Source organism: Octodon degus, unplaced genomic scaffold, assembly GCF_000260255.1.
Source record: "Octodon degus isolate 3935 unplaced genomic scaffold, OctDeg1.0 scaffold00037, whole genome shotgun sequence".
In the NCBI taxonomy this organism is placed as follows: domain Eukaryota; kingdom Metazoa; phylum Chordata; class Mammalia; order Rodentia; family Octodontidae; genus Octodon; species Octodon degus.
In genome coordinates, this window is record NW_004524613.1 from 15957036 (window position 1) to 15979538 (window position 22503).

General features: G+C 52.5%; 2 protein-coding genes across 2 annotated transcripts in view; one reads left to right on the forward strand and one right to left on the reverse strand.

The window, feature by feature from the left end:
* The first annotated feature begins 435 nt into the window (after positions 1-435).
* On the forward strand, positions 436-9165 carry Kcnk15 (potassium two pore domain channel subfamily K member 15). The gene is made up of 2 exons (XM_004631016.2): positions 436-764; positions 5302-9165. The coding sequence occupies exons 1-2, from the start codon at positions 482-484 to the stop codon at positions 6000-6002; spliced, it is 984 nt and encodes a 327-aa protein (XP_004631073.1). The 5' UTR covers positions 436-481; the 3' UTR covers positions 6003-9165.
* A 4-nt stretch (positions 9166-9169) lies between these two features.
* Rims4 (regulating synaptic membrane exocytosis 4) overlaps positions 9170-22503 on the reverse strand; it is a 58221-nt gene continuing 44887 nt past the window's right edge. The window contains exons 3-6 of the mRNA XM_004630936.2: positions 14304-14416; positions 13988-14089; positions 13163-13302; positions 9170-11299 (exon numbers count right to left, since the gene is read on the reverse strand). Of these exons, the coding sequence (XP_004630993.1) occupies positions 11081-11299; positions 13163-13302; positions 13988-14089; positions 14304-14416 (574 nt within the window). The 3' untranslated portion in view covers positions 9170-11080. The remainder of the gene's footprint in view (positions 11300-13162; positions 13303-13987; positions 14090-14303; positions 14417-22503) is intronic.

Below are 22503 nucleotides of genomic sequence, written 5' to 3' on the forward strand. Positions count from 1 at the left end.
CGCCTCCCCCAGACACGCCGGGTCTTCCTTCTGTATCACGCTTGTCTTAATCTTTGCTGGTTAGCCAACCCTGCCTCTTGCGCCTCAGCTCTGGGTCCTCCAGGGACCTTATGTGCACCAGCAAGTGCTTGATGAACGCTTGCCTGATGACCAACTGCAGGAAAGAACCACTGACTCTCCCAGGGTCCCAAGTTGAGTTGGTGGCAGAGGCAGGACTTCCGCGGATCTGGGCTGGGGCCTTTGCTCCAGATGTCACTGTTTGCACACGCGTGAGCCCCGGGACGCCAGCGAGTAAAGGGAGACAGCTGCGAGGGGCGGGCGGGACGAGAGTTGCGCAGCTGGAGAGCCCGCGCTGCGCTGGCCGCCTCCTCTGCTGGGCGCCGCCTCCGGCTGCCGGGCCAGGTGGCGGGCGAGCAGGTGGACGGGCGCCCCTCCCCGTCCGGTCGGTGCCGGTCCGGGTCGCCGGGTCCCGGGCGCGGCCATGAGGAAGCAGAGCGTGCGCACGGCCGCGCTCATCCTGTGCATCCTGTCCTACCTGCTCGTGGGCGCCGCGGTCTTCGACGCGCTCGAATCCGAAGCCGAGCGCGGCCGGCAGCAACTGCTGGCCCAGAAGCGCGGCGAGTTCCGGAGAAAGTACCGCTTCTCGGCCGAGGACGATCGTGAGCTGGAGCGTCTGGCACGGCAGGCCGAGGTGCACCGCGCCGGCCGCCAGTGGAAGTTCGCGGGCTCCTTCTACTTCGCCATCACCGTCATCACCACGATCGGTGAGGTCTCCCACCCTCTTGCGCTCCTGCATCCCGAGCGCCCGGCGCGCGTGCTCTGTCCCTGCCCAGCCGAAGGACTTCCGTCCCCTGAGCCTCAGCCACCTCCCTCTACCCAGTGTGGCTGCCAGCCCACCAAGACAGGGCTCAGCAGGTCGCAGTGTTTGTTAAGAGCCTGGCACAGGAGGGCTTCAAAAACTCGCAGCACTGGGGCGGGGGTTAAATGGGGCTGGAAGACCGAGTGATCCGACCACTCGGCCCCGCTGCACGAACTTGAACAAGTTGTTTAGCCTCTGAGGCAGTTTTCCCTTGTAAAACAGGAGTGCTAATAGGTCCTATCTTGGGGCTGTGGCGAGATGATTATCAAGGAGATAATATATGCGGAAAGTTTTAGCACAGGATCTGACACATAGAGAGCACTACAGAAAGGGGGATTGGTCTTTGCGTTATAATAGTTATTATTCTGTTATTCCATGAGAACAGAGACCCCATATGTCTCATTCACTGCTGTATAAGCCAGTGACTGGAGCGTAAGGGGTGCTCAATAAATATTTGTTGAAGGAAGGATGGATTACCGCAGGCTTTGGACCTTACCCTCGGGCATCCGGGGCAGTACCTGGAAGCATCTGGACTGCCAGCTGTTGCCATGGCTACCGTCTGGCTGCTACCTGCTGAGCCTAACCCCTGGGAAGCCGCAAAGGAGAGAATCCAGCTCAGCAGAGTGCCAAGCTTGGTGCCAGCCCCTCCACAGGCTTCCCCTTGGGCTCAGACCACCAACCCTGAAGCCCTGGCCCTGGAGAAAGTTTCTCCATATTGCTCTTACAGGTGGACAGGAATTGTGAGCTTAGCGACTAAGTTAAATGTCCGACTTCTGCAATTTCATAGACTGAGTTTTGCCACCTGCCTTCTCAGGCAACTGATTGTACCTCTCTGAGCTTTGGTTTCCTCAAAGGCAACAAGCAATTGTGGCCTCGCTGGTTGCCAGGTTCAAGCAAGGTCAAACGTGTCAAATGTGTAATATGGTACCTGAGGCCAAGGCAAGCACTATTTTTCAGTAATAATAATTCATTATTTGTTGACTATGGCCCAGCTCTCATCCAGCTCCTTTGCACTTCCTATCTACATGGGTGCCACTGTCCCCTTATTTTTGGCCTGAGACCCTTGCTGTGCTGGTACCCAGGGATATGGTGTCTCATTCTTATCCCCTGAGGCCCCGGAGGATGGATTCAGTGCCTCTCCTGGCTTTACCCTTCTGACACAGGGGGAGGAGAGTAACTGAGTGGAAGCAGAAGGAGTTTTGCTTTTTCTGACCACCGGAGGGTGCTACTACCTGCTGTGTGGTCCAGTCTGCTTACACCAGCCTTGCAGCAAGAGAGAGCCAACCCTCAGCACCCAGGAGTCTGAGCTCTGCTTGGATGGAAGTAAAAGACAAGCACCAAGACAACAGGGAGGACAACAGCTGATAGTTTAAGCCCTGGTACCTTTGGACAGCTTCCTTCCTCTGAGCCTGGATTTTTCATTGGTAAAATGGGAGTCCATAGAGTGACTGGGAGGGCTAAATTCAGTACCTGGTATGTCTAGTTATTATTATTCCTTTCACTTCTTGACCAAACCTGGCATAGCCCCAAGCAGCTAGAAACAGCACTTCCTGGCTTCTTATTCCTAAAGTGGCTGCTCAGTCTCACTCTAGCACCCCTTTAACTTGGTTGGGGCCAGGAAATATTCACTGGGCATATGGTCTGTGCCTGTGTGGGACATTGGAGACTGGAGAGATAGAGAAGTGGCCTCCATGGTCCCGACTTCAAGGAGCTCAAAATCTGACAAAGGGCAGCCTACCCTGTAGGGAGGAGGAAGGCAAATTGATAGGGCTGTGCAGCAGCTTGTGACAGTGCAGCCACAGTCTTCAGACATACATGCTGTGGGCTGGGGAGATAGCTCAGTGGCATAAGTGCCTGCCTAGCAAGCACAAGGTCCTGAGTTCAATCCCCAGTACCATATTGTATATCTATGCTGCGCTGATATTGTGGATGTCCGCAGCAAACACCACTCAGGGCACAAAGGATTTCCTTCCACCTTGTCTTTCAGCCCCTAAATCCTTCCAGCATCAAATACAGTCATAGTTTCTTGTGTATCCTTATTATATAGGTACTATAATGCACACATTATATTATCCCTTGCTTTCTTCACTTAATATATTTTGAAGATGTTTTTGTATCAGTCCCTAAATTGCTGCAGTCTTTTCATGGCTGGTTAGCAGGACTTCCCAACCTGGGGACTGCTGACATCTGGGCCCAGATCATTCCGTGTTATATAGGCAGGCTATGCATTGCTCCATATCTGTGGTATCCCTGGCCTCTACCTTCTAGGTGCCAATGGCACTTGACCACCTCATCCCTCCTCAGTAGTGACAGCCCAGAATGTCTCTAGATATTGCCAACTGTCCCCTCAGGAACAAAACCACTGTGGGCTGAGAACCAGTGAGGTACAGTATTCCCTTGTTTGGGTAGTACCGTATTTGGCTAGGTCCCTGTCAATGGACACGTAGGTCGTTTCCAGTTTTCACTGTAACTGGCAGTGCTGCAATGACAGCCCACGTGCACATCATTTTGCCCGTGTGTGTAGAGTGGAAAGCTAACTTCCTAATTATAGAACTGCATAGGTCAGAGAGCTTGTATATTTTGCATTTTAGCAGACAGTGCCAATCCTCTTGGAAAGGCCTATTCTGTTGTGGAAATCCACCTGATCTCTCTGGGGTTATAAGCCATGAGTACTAGAAGAGCCAGTCACACACCTATTCCTTCTGCAGCAGCTGCACAGTGATCCAAGACTCAAGGAAACCCTAGAGTGGAAGCCCCTCTAGCCGATGAGGGGCTTGGTGAAGCATCCCTATCCCTATCCCAGACTGTCAGGAATGAAGAGGTGCTTAGTGGGATCTGACCCAGTGGTGGAGGAGGCGGGATCTGGGAATGGAGCAAAGTTGAGGACCATTCAGGGAAGAAAAAACTCTGAGAAAAGGGCAGGGGGAGGTGGGTCCCACTGGTGGAGTAACAACAGGGTGTTGCTGGAGAGTGTCATCAAAAGAGAAGTGGTGAAGATGGAGAGATGGGGCGGGGATTCTGACCAGGAAGGACCTAGGTAGACTGCCACTTGAGAGATGAGACCTTATCCCATGGGTCCTGGAAAGCCATGGAAACTTTCCCATGAAGAGATAACTTCCAACAAAACTCACAGTGTTTCAGGGTTGTAATAAAGGAGTCCATACTATATAACTGCACGTCAAGGCATTAAATACTTCCTTCACTCCCCAAACCTGTCATACCTATTTGCAGTTAACCCCTTGGCTCACCCCAAGGACTTGCAACCACGATCTGTTCTCTATCCCTGTAACTGTGCCTTTTCCAGAATGTCCATGTCATGGTTCAGGGGAACCATGCACTTAATGTCTTCAGCCAATTAAAAAGTTTATGTTTCATGGTCATTCAGACTTTGGGAAGAGCTGGAAGTTGCACCATGGCACATCCAGGGAATGAATTGGATAAGAATGCACTGTAATGTTTTTAGGAGACTTCCTAGAACTTGGAAGCAAACGCACTGTATTCACTGTATTTTTTTTCCTGTATTTTAGGGCAGGGTCTACAGGGTGTTCAGGATCTCACTATTAGATCAGACTCCTAGTGATTCTCCTGTTTTCAGCCTGCCAAGTGCTGGGATTACAGGTGTGCACCACCACGCCCAGGGGATTGAAACCCTGGCCCCTGCGCCTGCTTACAGGCGCTTTAATCCACTGAGCTATTTGGCTGCCGTCACTGTATTTTTTAAAATCACTTTTCATAAAAACATGAGAGAGGATGTGGAGGACCACTTCAGAAAGTGGCAAGGATGATGAGATAGCTGTATCTGAAGTGAGGGGAAGTATTTTGAGAGGTATTGATGGCAATTATTGTAATAATTATGCTTAAGCACACATTATATGTTTTGATCAGCGCTTGTATGTTTAGATCCACCTTCTAACGCTGCAGGCGGCAATAGTTCTTTCTATTGCCCTCCCGCCAAAGTATTGCTGGAATGTACCACGGGTTATTCCCCTGTCGAGGGACACTGGGACTGTTTACAACATGGGAAAATTATTTCAATTTTTTTTTTTTTTTTTTTTGTATTTAGTACAGGGTCTAGAGGGTTGCACTACACAGATTAGACTCATAGTGATTCTCCTGTTTTCAGCCTCCCGAGTGCTAGGATTACAGGCGCACACTACAACACCCAGTCTCAATAGCTGTCTCAGTGTGCCCAGGGGGGTGGGGCTGGCACTGCACACCAGGGATCCAACCCTGGTCGCTGTGCTCTGCCTAAGCAGGTGCTTTAGTCCATTGAGCTACCTGGCCGGCCCTTGGGGAGATTATAATCGCGCAAGATTTCTAAGTACTGGGTGACCTAGTGGGACTTCCTGCTCAAGATGGTCAGCAGGGCCTGGGGGTGGAAGGGACAGGAGTGCTATTAGATGTAACCAGACCCTCCCCACCCTCTCTTCACTCTTGTCCAGGGTACGGCCACGCCGCGCCAGGCACGGACTCGGGCAAGGTCTTCTGCATGTTCTACGCGCTCCTGGGCATCCCCCTGACGCTGGTCACCTTCCAGAGCCTGGGAGAGCGGCTGAACGCGCTGGTGCGGCGCCTCCTGCTGGCGGCCAAGCGCTGCCTGGGTCTGCAGCGCCCGCACGTCTCCACCGAGAACATGGTAGTGGCCGGGCTGCTGGTGTGCGCCGCCACCCTGGCCCTCGGGGCGGCCACCTTTGCGCACTTCGAGGGCTGGACCTTCTTCCACGCCTACTACTACTGCTTCATCACCCTCACCACCATTGGCTTTGGAGACTTCGTGGCGCTGCAGAGTGACGAGGCACTGCAGAGGAAGCCGCCCTACGTGGCCTTCAGCTTCCTCTACATTCTGCTCGGGCTCACGGTCATCGGCGCCTTCCTCAACCTCGTGGTCCTGCGCTTCCTCGCCAGCGCCGATGCACCTGAGCACGCTGCCCGCCCTGCCAACCCGTTCTGCCCCAGGGCGCCTAAGAGCCGCGACCTCAATCTGCCCCGCCGCGCAGCTGGCGTCCGGGCCACCACCTGTGTCGCCCACCGCATCCTCCAGCTGCAGCTGCTGGCTTGTGACAACCCAGGCTTCTCCCCACCTTGCAGTCCCATACGCCGTGGCGGGGTCGACAGGCCCCACGCTCGCCGGAAGTCCATCTGATCTAGCGGTAGTTGGATAGCAGCGTCTGCTTTCACCTATGATAAGCACCACGTGCCCCAGGTCCCGGAGAGGGTGAGGGCCTCAGGGCTGTCTCCTGGCACGAGGATCTTCTGTGACTCAACTCCTTCCTTCCCGCCCCTCCAGCAATATACCCATGCCCGATCGTAAGCACAAGCCAGACTCTACAGTCACCCTGTACGTGCAAATCCCTCACCCAAAGCGCAGGACAGATGGTACATGTGCCCCAGGAGAGGCCTCGCACAGGTGCATGCCAGTAGCCCACTCTCAGTCAAGGGGCTGTTTCCGTTGTGAAGAGGCGGTTCTGTGTGCTACAGGGGAAACGTACAACTCTGGACTCCTCTATGTAGGCCAGATGCTCACACTAGAAGCGAGCAGAGATGGGTGGAAGGGAGCTGCCCACCATTCATAGAGCCCGTCTCTGCATTGTGCAAACCACCTGTCCTCATCCAGCATAGAAAGCAGACTTGGCTCATGTGTGAACAACTCCCCAACTTTTTCCCTGGCTTGTCCCAATTCCAGGTCCAGGGGGCTTTGCTGACAGTCCCCAGGACTACCTTGAGGCAGCCCAGTGCCATGGGTCCTGCGTGTATCACCAGCAATGTGACCTTCAGGCTCTCATCCTCGATCTGGTCCACTTCCACATCAGTATGATGAGTAGAGTTCCTCCAGAACCCTGCTCTCTATGGTGCATCTCTAGCAGGGCTTTCCTAGAACATGCCCTCGCTCCATAACAGAGCATTAATGAAGCCCACAGTTGGCCATCTGGGCATCCCATAGCACTCAGCCCTTAAAACCACCAGCATCTCAGATAGAACTGTCTCAACACAGAGAGCAACCCAGGTTAGAAAAGCCAAAAACTTTAATTTTCAACATGAGCTACATGGTCATGAACACAATGCAGCGTGACCCACTCCAACCCAGGGGCCCTGAAACCCTCCCTCCCTAAAGGCCCAGTGGCTCCTGCTCTGGAAAAGGACACAAGAATGAGTGGATAGAAGGTGGCCCTCAGCTCCAGGAGCCAGGGACTTTCCCACCACCACTCCACAGGAGGCAGTCATGGCATGAAAGGGCTCAAGGGTGATACCTACGCCCAGGATCCAGCCTCCACTCTGCCCATGGCCACTGTGGGGAAAATGGGTGGGGCCACCTGCTCTAGGGGCTTTCAGGGAGCTTGTGGGTGTGAACACTTTCTGCCCACTGATGTGCAACTGCCCCTGCAAACACAGGCCCTCCCGGAGGGCAGAGGGAGCTGGTACAGAGGGGCTGGGAGAGGGCTTGGTCCTCTGGGTCTGGCACAGCACTGCTGCTCAATAAATAAAGGCAGGTGACCTTGCCTGATGCAACAGCCGTGCCTCTGGAGGGAGTGGGCTCGGTGCTTTCAACACAGGGTGGCCCAGAGCTCCGAGTCAAGGAGCTGGATAGAACATCAGTGTGTGAAGTGCATAACCCCCTAGCTAAAAAGTCCTGGGGTGGAAAGGACAGCTAGCGACTACTGCAGAAGCGAGTGCTGGTGCTGGCCGAGCCACTCACTTGAGGCAGGACTTTCAAAAGCACCTTCCTCCCCTGGAACCTTGGCTTCTCCCTCATGAAAATGGGGCTGACAGCACAGGCCTCCCTCCACTCCTTCTCTGGAGCTCTTGTGGGGTTCAAAGGGCACACTCTGAGAGAAAGCACTGCGAAACAACACTGATAGCACTGAGAGAAACGGGGCTCGTCGCATCCGAAGTTCAGTGAGGATGTCTCTAGATGCAGGCTGCTTCACACAGCTCCTACTCTTCACTCCTCGGCCCAGGCAGGAGCTGATGCTTCACCCCTTTTCTCCAGCTGGTCCTGTGGAGGTTATGGTCCCTAGACGGGATCCCCCACCCCTTCCTCAGGTCCTACATGAAATCCTGTGCTCAGTCAGCTGGGTTGACCCAGAGAGGCCTGAGTTCCCAAGCACAAGCCTAGAAAAGACACTGGCCCGAGAGCCAAGCAGGGCTGTGTAGCCCCATATTTATAGAGGCCGAAGTGAGCATCAGGGCCAAGCTATCCTCAAACAGTTTTTCTGCACAGGGAAGAGGCACATGGGGCCCCAAGCTCTGCCTCCTTTGGCCACTTGCCTAGGGCTCTTGGCTGGCCCTCAGATTTCTAACCTCTCAGATGGGCTACAATTTGTGCTGGCCATATTTTGGGGTCCTCTGGGAGGCTTCAAAGAGCGAGAAGAGGAAGAGTGGGAAGTGTAAGCCCCCTTCATCCTGCCCTGGTGCCAGATCAGCCCAGTGGGAAAAGGAGCCTCAGGCTCAGGGAGCTGTGAACCACCAGGTGGCTTTCCCTGTGGTGAGCCTGGCTCTTCCTGTCCATAAAATGGAAATGGACTAAAGGTCCCCAAAGCCCTTTCCTTCAGTATGGAAAGTCATTTCGGTGAAGGAAGATGGAGGTGGTACCCTCCCATGGCAGGCCAGCCCAGAGACTGAAAAAAGTATTACTCCTGGAGATGCCAGTCCCAGAAAGGGTCCCCAGCTCCACTTTGTGCCTCCCTAAATGGTAGAATCTGAGTTGGCAAAAGATCAGAGAACCAAGGGGAGAGGCCAGACTAAAGTTTCCCCAAAGCTAATGACTATAATCATTCCCCCTCCCCAAGCTCCCTCCCAGTGAGGACAGACAGTGGTTCCCACACCCAGTGGGCACAGCCCCTTCTAGGGGGGGCACGTGCTCACAAAGATGATACAAATAAAAAGGGCTCTAGCCCCCACCCCACCCCTCCAGGAGGTGAGCGAAATTTCACAGAACAAACAAGAAAGTCATTGAGGGGGCCTTAAAGACCACCCCCAGGGTGTTGTTATTATTGCTTTGGAGCGATCTCTCTCTCTCTCTCTCTCTCTCTCTCTCTCTCTCTCTCTCTCTCTCTCTCATCTCTCTCTTTTCTCTGTGTCTCTAACCTGAGCAAACAACGGAGAGAAGGCTCAGGCTGCAAGGACAAGTGGGTGCTGAGCCCCTACTCCTCTGGTTGGGAGAGCCAGGCCCTGCCCGGACTTTGAAAAGTGACCCCTGAACAATACAGCAGTGTCAGGCAGCTGGAGAGAGAAGCCACTCTCCTGCTGACTCAAAACATCCCAGATAGCAAGTAATAAATGAACAGCAGAGAAATCACACTGGTTAAAAAAAAAAGGGGGGGGGGGAGGCCGGGAAGAGGAGTTGATTGTGGGCCTTGGATAGGCACTCCCTGGAGCCCCGAGCCCTTCCACACCATCCCAGCCTTAGGATTTCCCCTCCATGGCTCTGGGAAGCTCTGCAGACCCAGAGGAGAACAGGATCTCCACTTCTCCTTCCCATGGGACTTCCCAAGAGTTCCACAGAGGGGACAAAACTTAACTTTAGAGGACATCTATAGCTTAACCAGGCAAAGGAGTGGGGAGGATTTCCAAGTAGAAGGTATCCCTGGGGGAACCAGGAACAAGGTGGGACCAAGGAGAGCCTAGGGCTCCTCAGTCTGCAGAAACCAGGCCTCTTCACCAAGGCCCAGCAAACCTCAGAAACATCTCATGAAGAAAGTGAGAACCGAGGATAACAAGTCAATGTTGAGTATAATGGACAGCTCCGGCTACATCCCTACAAGGGAAGGTCTGAAGGGAACAGGGGGAGGAGGAGAGGGGCTGCTGGCCTCCCAGGAACCAGGTGGCTGATCCGGGCCCAGGCCAGCAAGGAGACATAGTCTCCTGGAATGTACTTGGGTCTCCTCTCCATCTCCAGCCTAGGACTCTGTAAAGACTACTCTGAGCTAAGATCAGGCCCCAGGCCGAGAATACTAAGTCTACCCAGCTAACCTGGACTACGCCCTACACAGCAGGGACTAGGTGAAGAGGATCGGCTGCTGGATGCCTCCCGGGCGGAGGTGGCAGAAATGTGCTTCTACAGAAGAGGGCCTAGCCTGTGTCCTCCCTTGCATGCAAAGGGCTCCCATGGGCCCAGGGAAGGCCACGGTGAAGGCAGCTACCCAGGCCTCTTGGGTTTTACTCCTAACTCCTCACTCCTTCCTGCCACCTTCTTCCCTTGAGCCAAAGGGACTGAGGGCGGGCAGGGGCTCCTGCCCTTGGTACAAGATGGTTTATTTAAAAATACTAAAATAGGGTGGCTCACTGCCTCCCCTGGCCCCTAACCTGGAGGCAAAGGAGAACACAAGGTGACCTTTGACCTCACCTAACAAGCAGGAGTTCTTGACACCACCAGCCTCAGTTCCCCCTTTCCTGGATCCACCAGGATCCCCCAAATGCCAAGATGATGAATTCCCTGGTCACAGGGTTCTGGAAACTCAAGGTCTTGCCATTCTTCCACCAGAACACAGATGATACTGTTCTAATTCAGCAACAGTCTAGCCTGTGGCAATCCCATGGAGCGAGGCACCCTAGCCACCCCTAGGCACCTCCTCCTTTCCTTTGGTCCCTGCTGGCCCCTAATTCCTAGAGCCACCAGAAGAGGGGCAGGCAGGAGGGGATGGATAGATGAACTCGGACAGGCTACGGCAAAGCTCCTTCCTCGGGCGGGCAGAGGAAGGCCTGAGTTCCTCTTCAGGCAGAGGGCTCTGGGCCCGTGGGAGCTGGCTCCGGATCCTTGCAAAGCTGCCCCTCAGCTCTGGGGCAGGAGTAGCTGCCTGAACCCGGTGCCGCAGGAAAGACACTTGCTGGTAATTGGCACCATGGAGATGGCCGGCTGGGTTCTGGACTTGGCTCCGGGCAGCAAGCTTCCGAGGAGGCAACATGGGGACAGGTGGGACAGTGTTTGGGCAGGGGGTGGTTTGCCCTGCCACCTCAGTCCTTCTCCTAGTGCAGCCATATCCACCAGGCTAACAACTGGCCAAGTCAAAAGTGCAGCCAACCCAATGGGAGAGGGAAGGTCTCGAAGGGTAGGAGGCAAAGAAGGAGTGAGGAGAGGTCGCGAGGCAGGTCTCCCAGTTCTGCTTCCCCACTGTGGGGGAGAACCCCCTACTCCTCTGTTTAATGTGCCTCTGGGCCTGGGGTCCCAGGTCAGGGCTGGGCGGTCTCCAGGCCATCTTGGGGAGCCCCTCCCCATCCCCGGCACTAAGATCGCTCGCCGCAGGGCCCAACGGTGCTCTCAAGGGACAACTGCGATGCCTGCCGCAGCAGGGGACCTGTGGCTGGGTCCACCATGGAGGAGGTGGGGAAGAGCTTGTACCAGCCCACAGCTAGGGTGGTCAAGTCCAGCTCCTCCAGCAGCACGCGGGCCACACCCATGAACTGCTTCCGCTCCATTCGCCCATAGTTTCCCCACACGATCACCTGTAGGGTAAAAAACAGGGTGGCTTGAGCCTACCAATGGCACCGGCAGGCACAGAACCAGAACCCGGGGCTGCTCAGGCCCATGCATATGAGACCTAGCTCTCTAAAAGTGCTCTAAGCTAACCATATTTTCCTGGATTTAGAGTCTCCACTACCACTGGCTCTTGATTCCCTCTCCACTCTGTCCTCCTCACACTCCATCTCTGAGCCCAGGCTTTCAAGTCAGACCCTACATTGTGAGTCCTCTGCCTGCTTTCTCTGTGGACCTGCTGCCTCCAAAGCAGCTGGTACAGTGTGCAGGCCACTTTTTTTTCCTCTTCCGACCAGTCTCTTTCTTGGCCGACACCCCCTTGGAGATGCCAGGCAGCGGTCTCTGGCTGCATGACTCTCACTGGCTGTTCTGCGCTTCAGTTTCTGGCTCAGGCCCTGTCTAGAAAGGTGGGCTGGCTCCAGTGTTCAGGGTCTGGTGGCTTTACCACAGATGCACAACCAGATGTAGGACTCTCTGCCTCTTACTGCCTGCTTGTGCATGCATGTGCAGACCTCTGGCTTGAACCAGAGCCTTTACACTCAGCTGTGCCTCCAGCTCTCTTAGTCTATTTTCATTTTAACACAATGTGTTGAATTTCCCAGGATGGGCTTGAACTTGCGATCCTCCTGCCTCAGTCTCCCAGAGTGCTGGGATCACACCATGTGCCGCCATACCCAGCAGGCTGAACGGCTCTTGACAGGTCAGTGAGCTCACTAAGCTCAGTGTCAAGTGTCTGTGTGTAATCAGAACAATTCTGGCACTGTGGACCTTGCAGCTGAGGACCACAGGACAGAGTGGCTGCTGGAAGAGTTTACTGGCAGCTGTACCCTACCCCTCAGCACACAAAGCCTCGGTCAGAAAAGGAGGCTGCCCTCATGGTCCGCTCTGTGTCTAAACAGGCTTGAGAATCAGGCTTCCCTGCCCAAAATGATCCTGTTTCACAGCTGTGTAAACCGAGGCTCAGAGAAATTAAATCATTTGCCTGAGGTTGCTGATTTTGGTGCTTCTCAGGTAGCTCATAAATGTTCTCTCTCTCTCTCTCTCTCTCTCTCTCTCTCTCTCTCTCTCTCTCTCTCTCTCTCCTCTCCTCTCCTCTCCTCTCTTCTCCTCTCCTCGCCTCGCCTCTCCAGCCCACCTTCTCTTCTGCCTCTCCCCGTCCTTCTTTTCTTTTCAGACAGTTTACAGAGAGAACAGGCTGACCCTAAACCTGCTACATAGCCAGACTGACCTCAAACTTGAGAAACTCCCTGTCTCAGTGACCACAGCACTGGGACTACAAGAGTGTACCCCTTGCCTTGCTTCTTTCCATTTTGAAAATCACTTAACATCTACCAAAATCGACTTCATAACTTCCTCATGGGTCTCAACCCACAGGATGAAACACTCCCGCAGGACAGAGAACCCAGGCTTCCGGAACTGGTGAAGTCCCACAGTCAGGCAACCTGGAGCATCCTGGGCCTGCTCTCAGCACTTGACCTGCCCAGAGTGGATGCAAGGATTGAGGCATGAGGAGAGGTGCTCACATGGGAGCTGAGAGCAGGCACAGGGCTCAGTCCCACTTGAGTCCTCACCAGGGTCCTCCTCATGGCTGAAGGCAAACCCTCTCTGTGGCCAGGTCAAGGCCCTGCTCCAGAGCAGATTAGAGCACCTGGTACAGGCCAAGCACAGGCCTTCCTCCTGCCCAGCACTCCTGCCATCTGGTAGTCTTGCTAGTACCCACTTCATAGATGAAGAGCCTATAGGAAGGTGCAGAGCACATGACTTCCTCCCCATGCAGCCCTCCAGGGACACCCCACCCCCTTCTCCACCACATGCATGCCAAGGCCCCTCACCTGTAGGACTTTGCCCTGTGGACTCTCAGGAAACAGCAGCACCTGGTTGTACAGCGGGTCCAACGACTTGCGAGCGACTTTGGTCTTCTTCTTGGCAATGCAAACGCCGTTCTCTAATAGGTAGGCCTTGATGTAGGCAGCTGGGAACAGAGGCAGCAGGCCCAGTTCTAGGCTGGATCCTCCTCAGATGGTGGGCAGAGGGAAGAGGTGGGGAAAGGAGTGCCCCGAGGGGGAGAGGAGGCCCAGCGGCAGGAAGGGGTGGGAGTGTCACTGTTGGGTGGGATCCTACCAGTTCCCTGGCTGTCCTGACTGCTGCTCCTCTTTTATTGTGTGTGGCCAGCTCAGCCCACCGGGGGTGGGGCTAGCGTGGCATGTGGTGCCAGGGATCGAACCATGGTCCCTGCATTTGCCTAAGCTTGCCTAAGCAGGTGCTTTAGACCACTGAGCTATCTTGCCAGCCCCTAGCACTCCTCTTGCTCTCTGCTTCCTTCCTCAGGCCATGACTCACCCAACCCTGCCTTATCCAGTCACTTGCTGACCACTCATTCAACAGATGCTGGTCACCCTGCCTGCCAAGCACACTGCTATGCACAGGGGTAAAATGATAAGCTAGAAATACAGTCCCTGCCCTCTAGAAGCTCTCTCTGTAGGGGAGACTGGCAAGGTGGACAGGACATCTCATCTGGGCCCCCAGACAAACCTTAAACCACCAGTTCCCTGTAAGACAGAGGGGTTCTCCACAGTTAGGCCCAATTTTCTCTCTTACTGACCCTGCATCCCCCCTGACCGAACCCCTGCCTTACATAGGGACAGTGGCTGCCGCACCTGGCAGTGTCTTGGAGCCTGGCTTGGCTGTCAGTCCCCGAGCCTGAATGATGTCCACTTCCAGCTGACCGTTCCGCTCCTGCAAGCCAATCTCCACGTCTCCTACAAGAGGCACCAAGAAATTAGCCCTGCTCCCATTTGCCCAGGCATGAAGACCCTCCCTGCTGCTCCCAGCCCAAATAGGACCAGAGCCAACATTCATGCCCAGGACCTGGGCTCTGCTGAGGGTTTAGCAGTGAGGACCAGGCCAAGGGCTGGGTGCTCAGAGCATACAACCAACAGGTAGAGGGAAGGAGGGAGACCTTGGCACACTCACCCATGGGCGTAGTAGCCAAGGTCTGGCGGCCCACAAACTGTGCTGGCCCCATGCTGCCTAGGAAGTCACTGAACTGGGCATCCGATGCCAGGCAAACTCCTCCATAGTTAAGGCTACAAGAAGAAAAAATGAGACAACACAAATGTACCCAGGGGCCCAAAGAACTCTGGAGACCCAGAAGGTAGCAACAGAACATCCTTCATTCCATGGCAATCTTTCTCCACATCCATGGTGCTACCGCTCCTTGCCAGGTCTTGGGTTCCACCTTTATGGTGTGTGTACCTTGGTACTTCCCTCTGGGGTGGCATTAAGAATTATGGGAGATTAGCGCCTGGGAGGTGCCCAGCTCATGTGATGTTCCAAGTGTAGGCCAGAGACCAGCTGCATCAGCATCACCTACAGCCAATTAGAATCGCATGCACCTGGCACCACCCAGTGCTGAATCAGAATCTGCAGTTTAACCTTGAGCCCCAAGTGTTCACTCTGCACACGAGAAAACATGTCCTGGACAGAGGCTCTGAGCCAGGTATGTTATTGCCATTCCTTGGCTGCCCAGGATTCACTTGCCTTTCCTTCAGGAACAAGACCTTGAGTTTTTTGTTTTTGTTTTTTTTTTTTAATTTATGTGTGTGTGTGTGTGTGTGTGTGTGTGTGGCCAGCTCAGCCCACCAGGGGGCGGGGCTGGATGGCATGTGGTGCTGGGGGATTGAACCGCAGTCCCTGTGCTTTGCTAAGCTTGTTCTAAGTAGGTGCTTTAGACCACTGAGCCATCTCACCAGCCCCTTGAGTTTCCTTTGAAGAGGCCCCCTCCCCATGGTATGTGACTGCAGGGGAGGGAATCGGCCCCCAGAGACTGGGCTTGCAGCTCAGCCTGGCTGATCAGGTTAGCCAGCCCTCCAGCACCTGACCTGGAAGCTTTGCATGAACAGCAGGTGCGGGGAAGGCTCTCTCTTCCCACCACACTTGGCCTCGGACACTGGACAGGACTGCTGGCAGCTCTCATGACACCTACAGCCCACAGATGAGCACACCACACTGGTGGCACTGGGAGAGCTCCACCTGAAGCAAGTGACTTCATCTTTTGGTTAAATAGAGCTAATGGATCCAGGGATAGATGCCTACCTCATCTTGAGCCACTTGGAATCCTCTCTGTGAAGTAAAGAGGATCCCAGAAACTAAGTATCATGAGAACTCTGCCCTCTTAGGAGCCCAGAGACTATACCATCTACCAGTCCTGGCTGCCCCAGCCCTACCTCGATGAGGTACTCCCTGGTAGCAAACAGATTTCATTTTTGCCTAAGGTAGGGGCAGGATCAATGTCAGGATCATAACCCGACAGTCTAGCCTGTTTTTTACTGTCATGATTTCTATTACTCCTATCCTAATCCCAGTCTCAGAGTAAAGATGCCCAATAAATATAGAGACCAAGAAACTTAGATTCCTGGCTTTTAAGTTCTAAATCTAAAAAAACAAAAACAAAAACAAACACACACACACACACACACACACACACACTTAGAAGAACAGATACAAAACCAGGCTATCCTGCCACCAGCCTGGGAAAGGAGAGGAAGTCAGTGAGAAGGAGAAAACTGAGATTCTAGATGGTCCCTGGGCAGATCTGTGGTCCCTGGGCTGAGCTGGTAGCACTGAGGGATCACAGAAAATCTCAGGTTTGGTTCACGGGATCAGAAAGCAGAGGCAACTTGTGCCAGCCTCCCTGGTGGCAGAACTGAGGAAAGACCACAGTGCTTTGCAGAAATGGCTGCATCCCCTGGCTGTCATGCCAAGTGACCCTGAGAGAGCCTTTAATGCACATATATTTGTCCACATCCTAGAGAAAAATAAATACATGTTCCAGTACACCCAAGAGACAAATCCTGAGGCTGATGGTCCAGGCAAACAGAAGCAGCTGAGGGTATTTCAGTGGTACGGCACTTGCCTAGCATGCATGAAGCCCTGGGCTCCATCCCCAGCCCTGGCAGAAAAAAATAAAAAAGAAATAGTTGAGATCAGAGAAACAATGACCAGGGAGCAGACAGAGATGATCACGCTCCAGAAGATACTGGAATGATGGATGATGACCAAGGGCCGCACGCTCCACTCACCTCCATTGTCTCAGCAACAGTGACAGCAGCCACCAGTACTGAATACTAAGCAGCGCTGATAACCCAGGAAGTACAGAGACAATACAGCCGGCATCCATTTGTTTCATTCATTTGACAAATGTTTACTGAGTACATACAGTGTAAGTATGCTCTGTTCTAGACACAGAACATGTAATGAGACAGCGATTCCTGCCCTTGGGCACTAAGATTCCAGTAGACGAAGATGCATAACAAGAAACAGTATTAGTAAGTTATACAATATGTTAGAAGGTATGGTAAAAGAAAGTTAAGAGTCTATGATACTGGCTCTGATACTAAATAGTGTGATGACTGTCTCTGCTCCCAACTGAATACAATTACCCCTCAATATTCATAGGAGGCTTGGTTCCAGGACCACCTCATGGGTTCCAAGGCAGAAGGAGCCCAGCCTCCTAGGCAGAGACTGCTGCAACCTGAAATTGAAAGTTTCCTCCAGCATCCTCATTGTCTGCTCCTTGGTTCCTGGTGGGGTGTGAGCATACAATGGGGAACTGGCAGGTCTGGTAATTAGCAGTAATTGTTTCTAATATCAGGCGGCTGCCTGATTTCCAATCCCAGGGTGCCTTGGTGGCTGCCAAGAATTCAGGCTTACGCCCCGGAAACCTTGCACAAGAGATCACATCCTCCATGGGGCTGGAGGGCCGAGGTTCAGTGTGGCTGGTGGCTGGTGGCTGGTTGCTGGCCAGAAGGCCAGCTGTGCTGGAGACCCTGCTCTGCCTCAGCCTCTTCCATCTGGTAGGAAAAAAGGCAGAGGCTGCAGCATCAGACCTCAGCCTTGCTGGCCACCTGCTTGTGGTGTGATCTCTAACAAAGCGCTACTGTCACTGCACTTTGGTCAGAGTTAGTTCTGTCAACAGGATCACACTATGTGGTAGACGGCACACAGCCATTCGCATGGCCGGCACTGGATCTGTTTTAAATGTTTAAAAAATTCTACTTACCTGATCCCTTACCAAAGGAGTATGGAAGGACTTGGTGAATTCGGAAGTGCTACCGCTTAGACCATTCCCTGTACGCAACAGGAGCTCAGTACACGAACCACTGCCAAACTCGAGAGCAGATCTCAAGCTGGCAGAATCAAAGATTGTGGTTAAGACTGGACTTTGGCATAATGCAGACCTTAGAATCTACTGCTGTGTAAGCTGGGGCAAGTTTTGAATCTCTCTGAGCTATAATTTTCTCATGTATAACCTGGGAACTAATAGTAACTGCCGTGCTGAATTACTAGGGAGAACCAACAGCACAACTTACGTTCAGCACAGAACATCTGCTGAATGAATGAAAGAGTGGGATGTGGCCTGCTGGTCTGGGCTGGCCGGCCCGGAAGTACCTCCCGTAGCCTTTTCTTGAGGCTTTCAGGGCATTTTTGTTTCCAGACCTTTCAGGCAGTGCAGCATCTGGATGCCCGTGCTCAAAGCCCAGCCATCTGGAGGATGGGTGGGGTGCAGGGGACGTGTGCCACTCGGGCAGAAGCAGAACACTGAAACAGGATTACAACCGTGTTCTGCCGGCCTTTTATTTTGTGCTAATGGTGAAATGAGATTTCCTGCATTTTAAATCCTGTTAGTTTTGTTTGCGGAGCTGAAATCCATTTGTCTCTTATTATTAACCTTTGGACTTGGTTTAGCCCCTGGATTTTTTGTGTTCTTGACGGTTAAAGGAGTAATTGGGTTATTCAGGGGCTTGACTCCATTCTTTTTTCCAGATATATCAGCTGTCTCAAGGGCATCAGAAATCAAAAGGTCATACAGCCACGGTGGTGATTATGGACTATGCGGTTTGCAAAGGCTATGAGAGGTCATAGCCACCCTGCCCACTGATTCACCACCTGCCCCCCTACGTGTTCATTCATCCGACCAGATCAACTTACTGCACCTACCCCCCTTCTGCTACCATGCAGAATAAGCAGTCCTAAGCGTTACTGTGTGGCACAAAGCCTGGATCGCACATCACATTTTATGGAGAAAATGGGGTCAGCATCACATTAAAAAAAAGGACACCTAATAAATATGGTAGCACAGTTTCATACATTTTAAATGCTTAAGAAATGCACAAATATTACAATAAAGTGGGCCCTCTGCCTTGGGAAACAGAAGTTTGCTAGTGGGAGTCTGCTTGTCAGGACGGGTGCTGCTTGGGGTCGCTTGCTTGTGAAGCAGGAAAGGGGAGCCGTCTGCAACTGGGTGGGAAGTTGTACCACTAGGCGTGGCCATCTGGTAAACTGAGGGCACAGGAGGTGTTTGGGGTTTTGTGTAGTTGTACGTGGGAACGGTTTTCAGTATTCACTCAGGGTTTCTTGTGGACAAAATCACGCCTGACAGAGCAAATGTGAAATTCATGCTATGCTCAAATTGTTCCTAATACCCCAAGTGTACTGGGACACATTCTAGTTTTTGAAACAAGCGCTGTAGCAGAGCTGACCAAATGCCAGGCTGCATCGTTATCACCACGATCCTGCCTCCCAGCCTCTCAGGCATTCGAGACTCTTCCAAACCTGCCCCCTCCGCGGGTGTGACTCATGGGCCTGGAGCCAGGGATTTGTTTTTTTATTCATGAAAAACTTGCCATGAGCCAAGCACTGATATTACTGAGTTATCAACGTTAAATTAATTTGATCCTTTTAACTTTAGAGAAGCCAAGTATTTACAATTAATGTCCATTTTATAGAAGGGTAAACCAAGGCACAGAGCTATGAGCACTCCAACCAGGATCACTCTCTAGCAAATGGTAAACATGAGATCTGAATGCTAAGGGCCTGGCTTTGGAGCTCACCTTCTTAGCCATTATCCTCCATAGCTGACCCCTGGCATCACCAAGGAACTGGTTCTAGTACTTTCCACAGGTAACAAAGCCCACGGATGTCGAAGTCCCTTGTATGAAAATGGCATGGTGTTTGGACATAATCCACACAGTTTCTCCTATCTATTCCAAATAATCTCTAGGTTACTTACACTATCTAATACAATGGAAATTACATGCTAATAGGTGTTTTACAGCATCACTTAGAGCAGCAGTGGTGAACCTATATGACATACATGCCTCAGTGGGCTGTTGTTATCACTGAAGGCTCTAAAAGGTTTAGGGAACCATGACAAGAAAATGTTGTTCAGTACAGACACAATTCTTTCTGCAAATATTTGCTACCAAGGGTTGGATGAATCCATAAATGCAGAACCCTCAGGCACAAAGGTCCTTGACTGTACCATCTCTCCACGTCCTGGGTTTCCTCTGCCATGGCCAGAACAGAGAACAGGGATTTGAAGTCTGAGCTTTGGGGTCAGGCAGGCCTGGATCTGCATCCTGTCCCCCCCATGACACAGAGTAGTCATGAAGACACATGCTTCACCTTTTTGGGCCTTGGATTCTTTTTCAGGAAAATAGAAATAAATAATAGGATAATCCTTGATGCTGCTGTGAGAATGAAACGAGATAAATTCTTTAGGACGGTCTGGCACAGCCAAATGCTTAACAAATAGGACTGCTCATAAAGCTAAACCAAATAAACCTCCATCTCCTAGCCCATAGCTGTGTCAGTCCTCTTTCATCCGTTAGGACAAAGCATGAGGACTCTGCTATCAGCAGAGATGGAGAAGGGAAGGGGGCACAGACTACCCCATGGCATCTTGAGCTCCTGGTGATCCAGAAAACAGCCTCGGAGGGCATGCGACCCTGATGCTGCCTGCAACGGCTCTGCCATCGGCTCACATGCTGTCCCTGGGATGTGGACACAGTGACCCAGACACTCAGAGGCCTGGCTGTTGACCCAGATACTTCAGGATAACAAAGGGCAAAGGGCAGGAGCAGGTGGGGAGCTGGGAGCTAGCTTGGAGCGCTTCTAGGTTGACAGGATACAAAGGTCCTAGATTCTGTTAGATAAAGGAGATTGGAGAGGTCCAGGAGCTGCCAACCCAGCCAAATGGTAGATTGTATTGTCCCACTTCTCCTGCCCACACTCAGGGCAGACATTACTAATCAACTTCAGCACTACTGCCAGGCCTGGACTTGGCTCCAGAATCCTTAACAACACTCCAGGGAGTCACTATCAATTAGCTGGAGTTGGCACATGAGCTGAAGCTTATGTGCCAGTTCTGAGCTGAAATCTGGAGGAAGAATGAGTCAGAGGGTAAAGAGGGAGCAGGGGCAGAAAAGCAAGTGCCAGGTAGAGGAAGCAATGGACCCAGTTTGAGTAAGGGAAGCGCAAAGGTTCAGGGTGGTGGGTGAGAATATATGGCTGGGGATTGAGAAAGGGTGGGAGAGGTGAGAAAGGACGCAAGTGTTTTGTGACAGACTACAGAGTTTGGGTCAAAAAGGAGACTTACAGGTGTCTAGGCAGGAGTGAGTAGTAGCCTCCACCAGGGCCATTCCTGGAGGGGATGGGCATAAACACAGACTCAAGTGACAATGAGGAGAGGGAAGTGGGTGAGCCAGCTGCAATTTGGCTGGTACGTACAAGATGGGTAGAGCCATCCAGAAGAGGCCCTCGGATTCTGGCTCAGGCAGCTGGTAGGTCCAGGTTCTGTGCCCTCAGACTGCAGAAGGTTCTGCCAGTCCGCCACCGCCCAATCCTGGACCATTCGGCACTAGTGACTGCTAACTGCTAGCATCTACATTCTTCTGTTTGAGTTTTTCTGGGCCCTGAAGAACTTCTCTAGCCCCTAGCCCATTTTGCTACAGGAAGGAAAAGAGGCTTAATGAGGAGCACCCATCAATTAGTAATCAGTAAGAGACGAGGTGCAAATACATCCCCTCCTTCTCCTCCTGGGGTCATTCCAGGTGCTGCTTCACCTCAGACTAGCAGAGGACCCATCAGGACATAGCCCCGGATGTCCACTGTGGTGGCTGGCTTTACTGAGTGCCTACCTGTCCTGCCTCTCTCACACGCTCCTCTGCCACTACTTTCCAGAATCAGCTCTCCAGTGAACGTGAATCTATGTCTCAGGTCTGGTTCTGGGAAAACCCAAATTAAAGCAGATGGCCAAGCAAGAGCGTCTTAGGAGTAGGGAGAGGTATATGGCAAGGCGCTATCCTTAGGGGGCTTGAACTGCATACCCAGCCTGTTATGTGCATGAGCCAGGCCTGCTCTGCAGGGATGGGAGCTTGGCTGGATGCCCTTCATCCTTACCAAACAGAACTCGATTCTTAATGAGGCAGAACAAGGGACAGGAAACAGGATCAACCCTGGCACAGATGCTGATGCACAGAGGAGAAAGATGGAGGGACTCTGGGCCCTTGGGGGCATCATGAAGCCACCAAATCATTCTGGCTTCTAGGAATCTTCACAGCGACAACCACTAAATGAGACAAAGAATCAAGTGTAACTGCAAATGCTTGGATTTGAATCCCTGTCCCGCCTCTTACTTAGTCTCCGTGATGACCTCCGACTACCTACCCTCTTTGGGCTGTCACATCATTGTCTATCAATAGGGATAGTAATGGTCCACTGCCATCAAACAGCTGGGAACATCAAGAGTCAGTAGCTGTAAAAGCACTCGGCACAGAGCCCGTACACAGTGCACTTGACATGCCAGCAAGCGCCACTGCCAACACTAGACCAGGGCTTCTTGACCTTACATGCACAGATCAACTGGAGATCTCATTGAAATATTGATTCTGCAAGGAGAACTGAAGAAAGTAAAATGGAAAGAGAGCTTTTCAAATGGGAGAGGGATCAAGAGTTGGAGGGAATAGGAAGGGATGGAGGGGAAGAAAGAGGGTAAAAGAGAATTAAGATGTATTATGTCCACACACAAAACTCCCCACAGTAAATGTCATCATTATAATATATTGCAAACATGTACCAATAAAAGAATGCATAATAGGGCCAGTCAGATAGCTCAGTGGACTAAAGGGCCTGCTTAGGCAGGCGCAGAGACCGGGGTTTGATCCCCTGCATGCTGTGCTGGCCCCGCCCCCTCCCCCTGGGTGCACTGTGACTGTGAATGAGACTGGGCGTGGTGGCGTGTGCCTGTAATCCCAGAGCTTGGGAGGCTGAAAACAGGAGAATCACTACAAGTCCAATCTGTATAGTGAGACCCTATACTAAAAATAAAAAA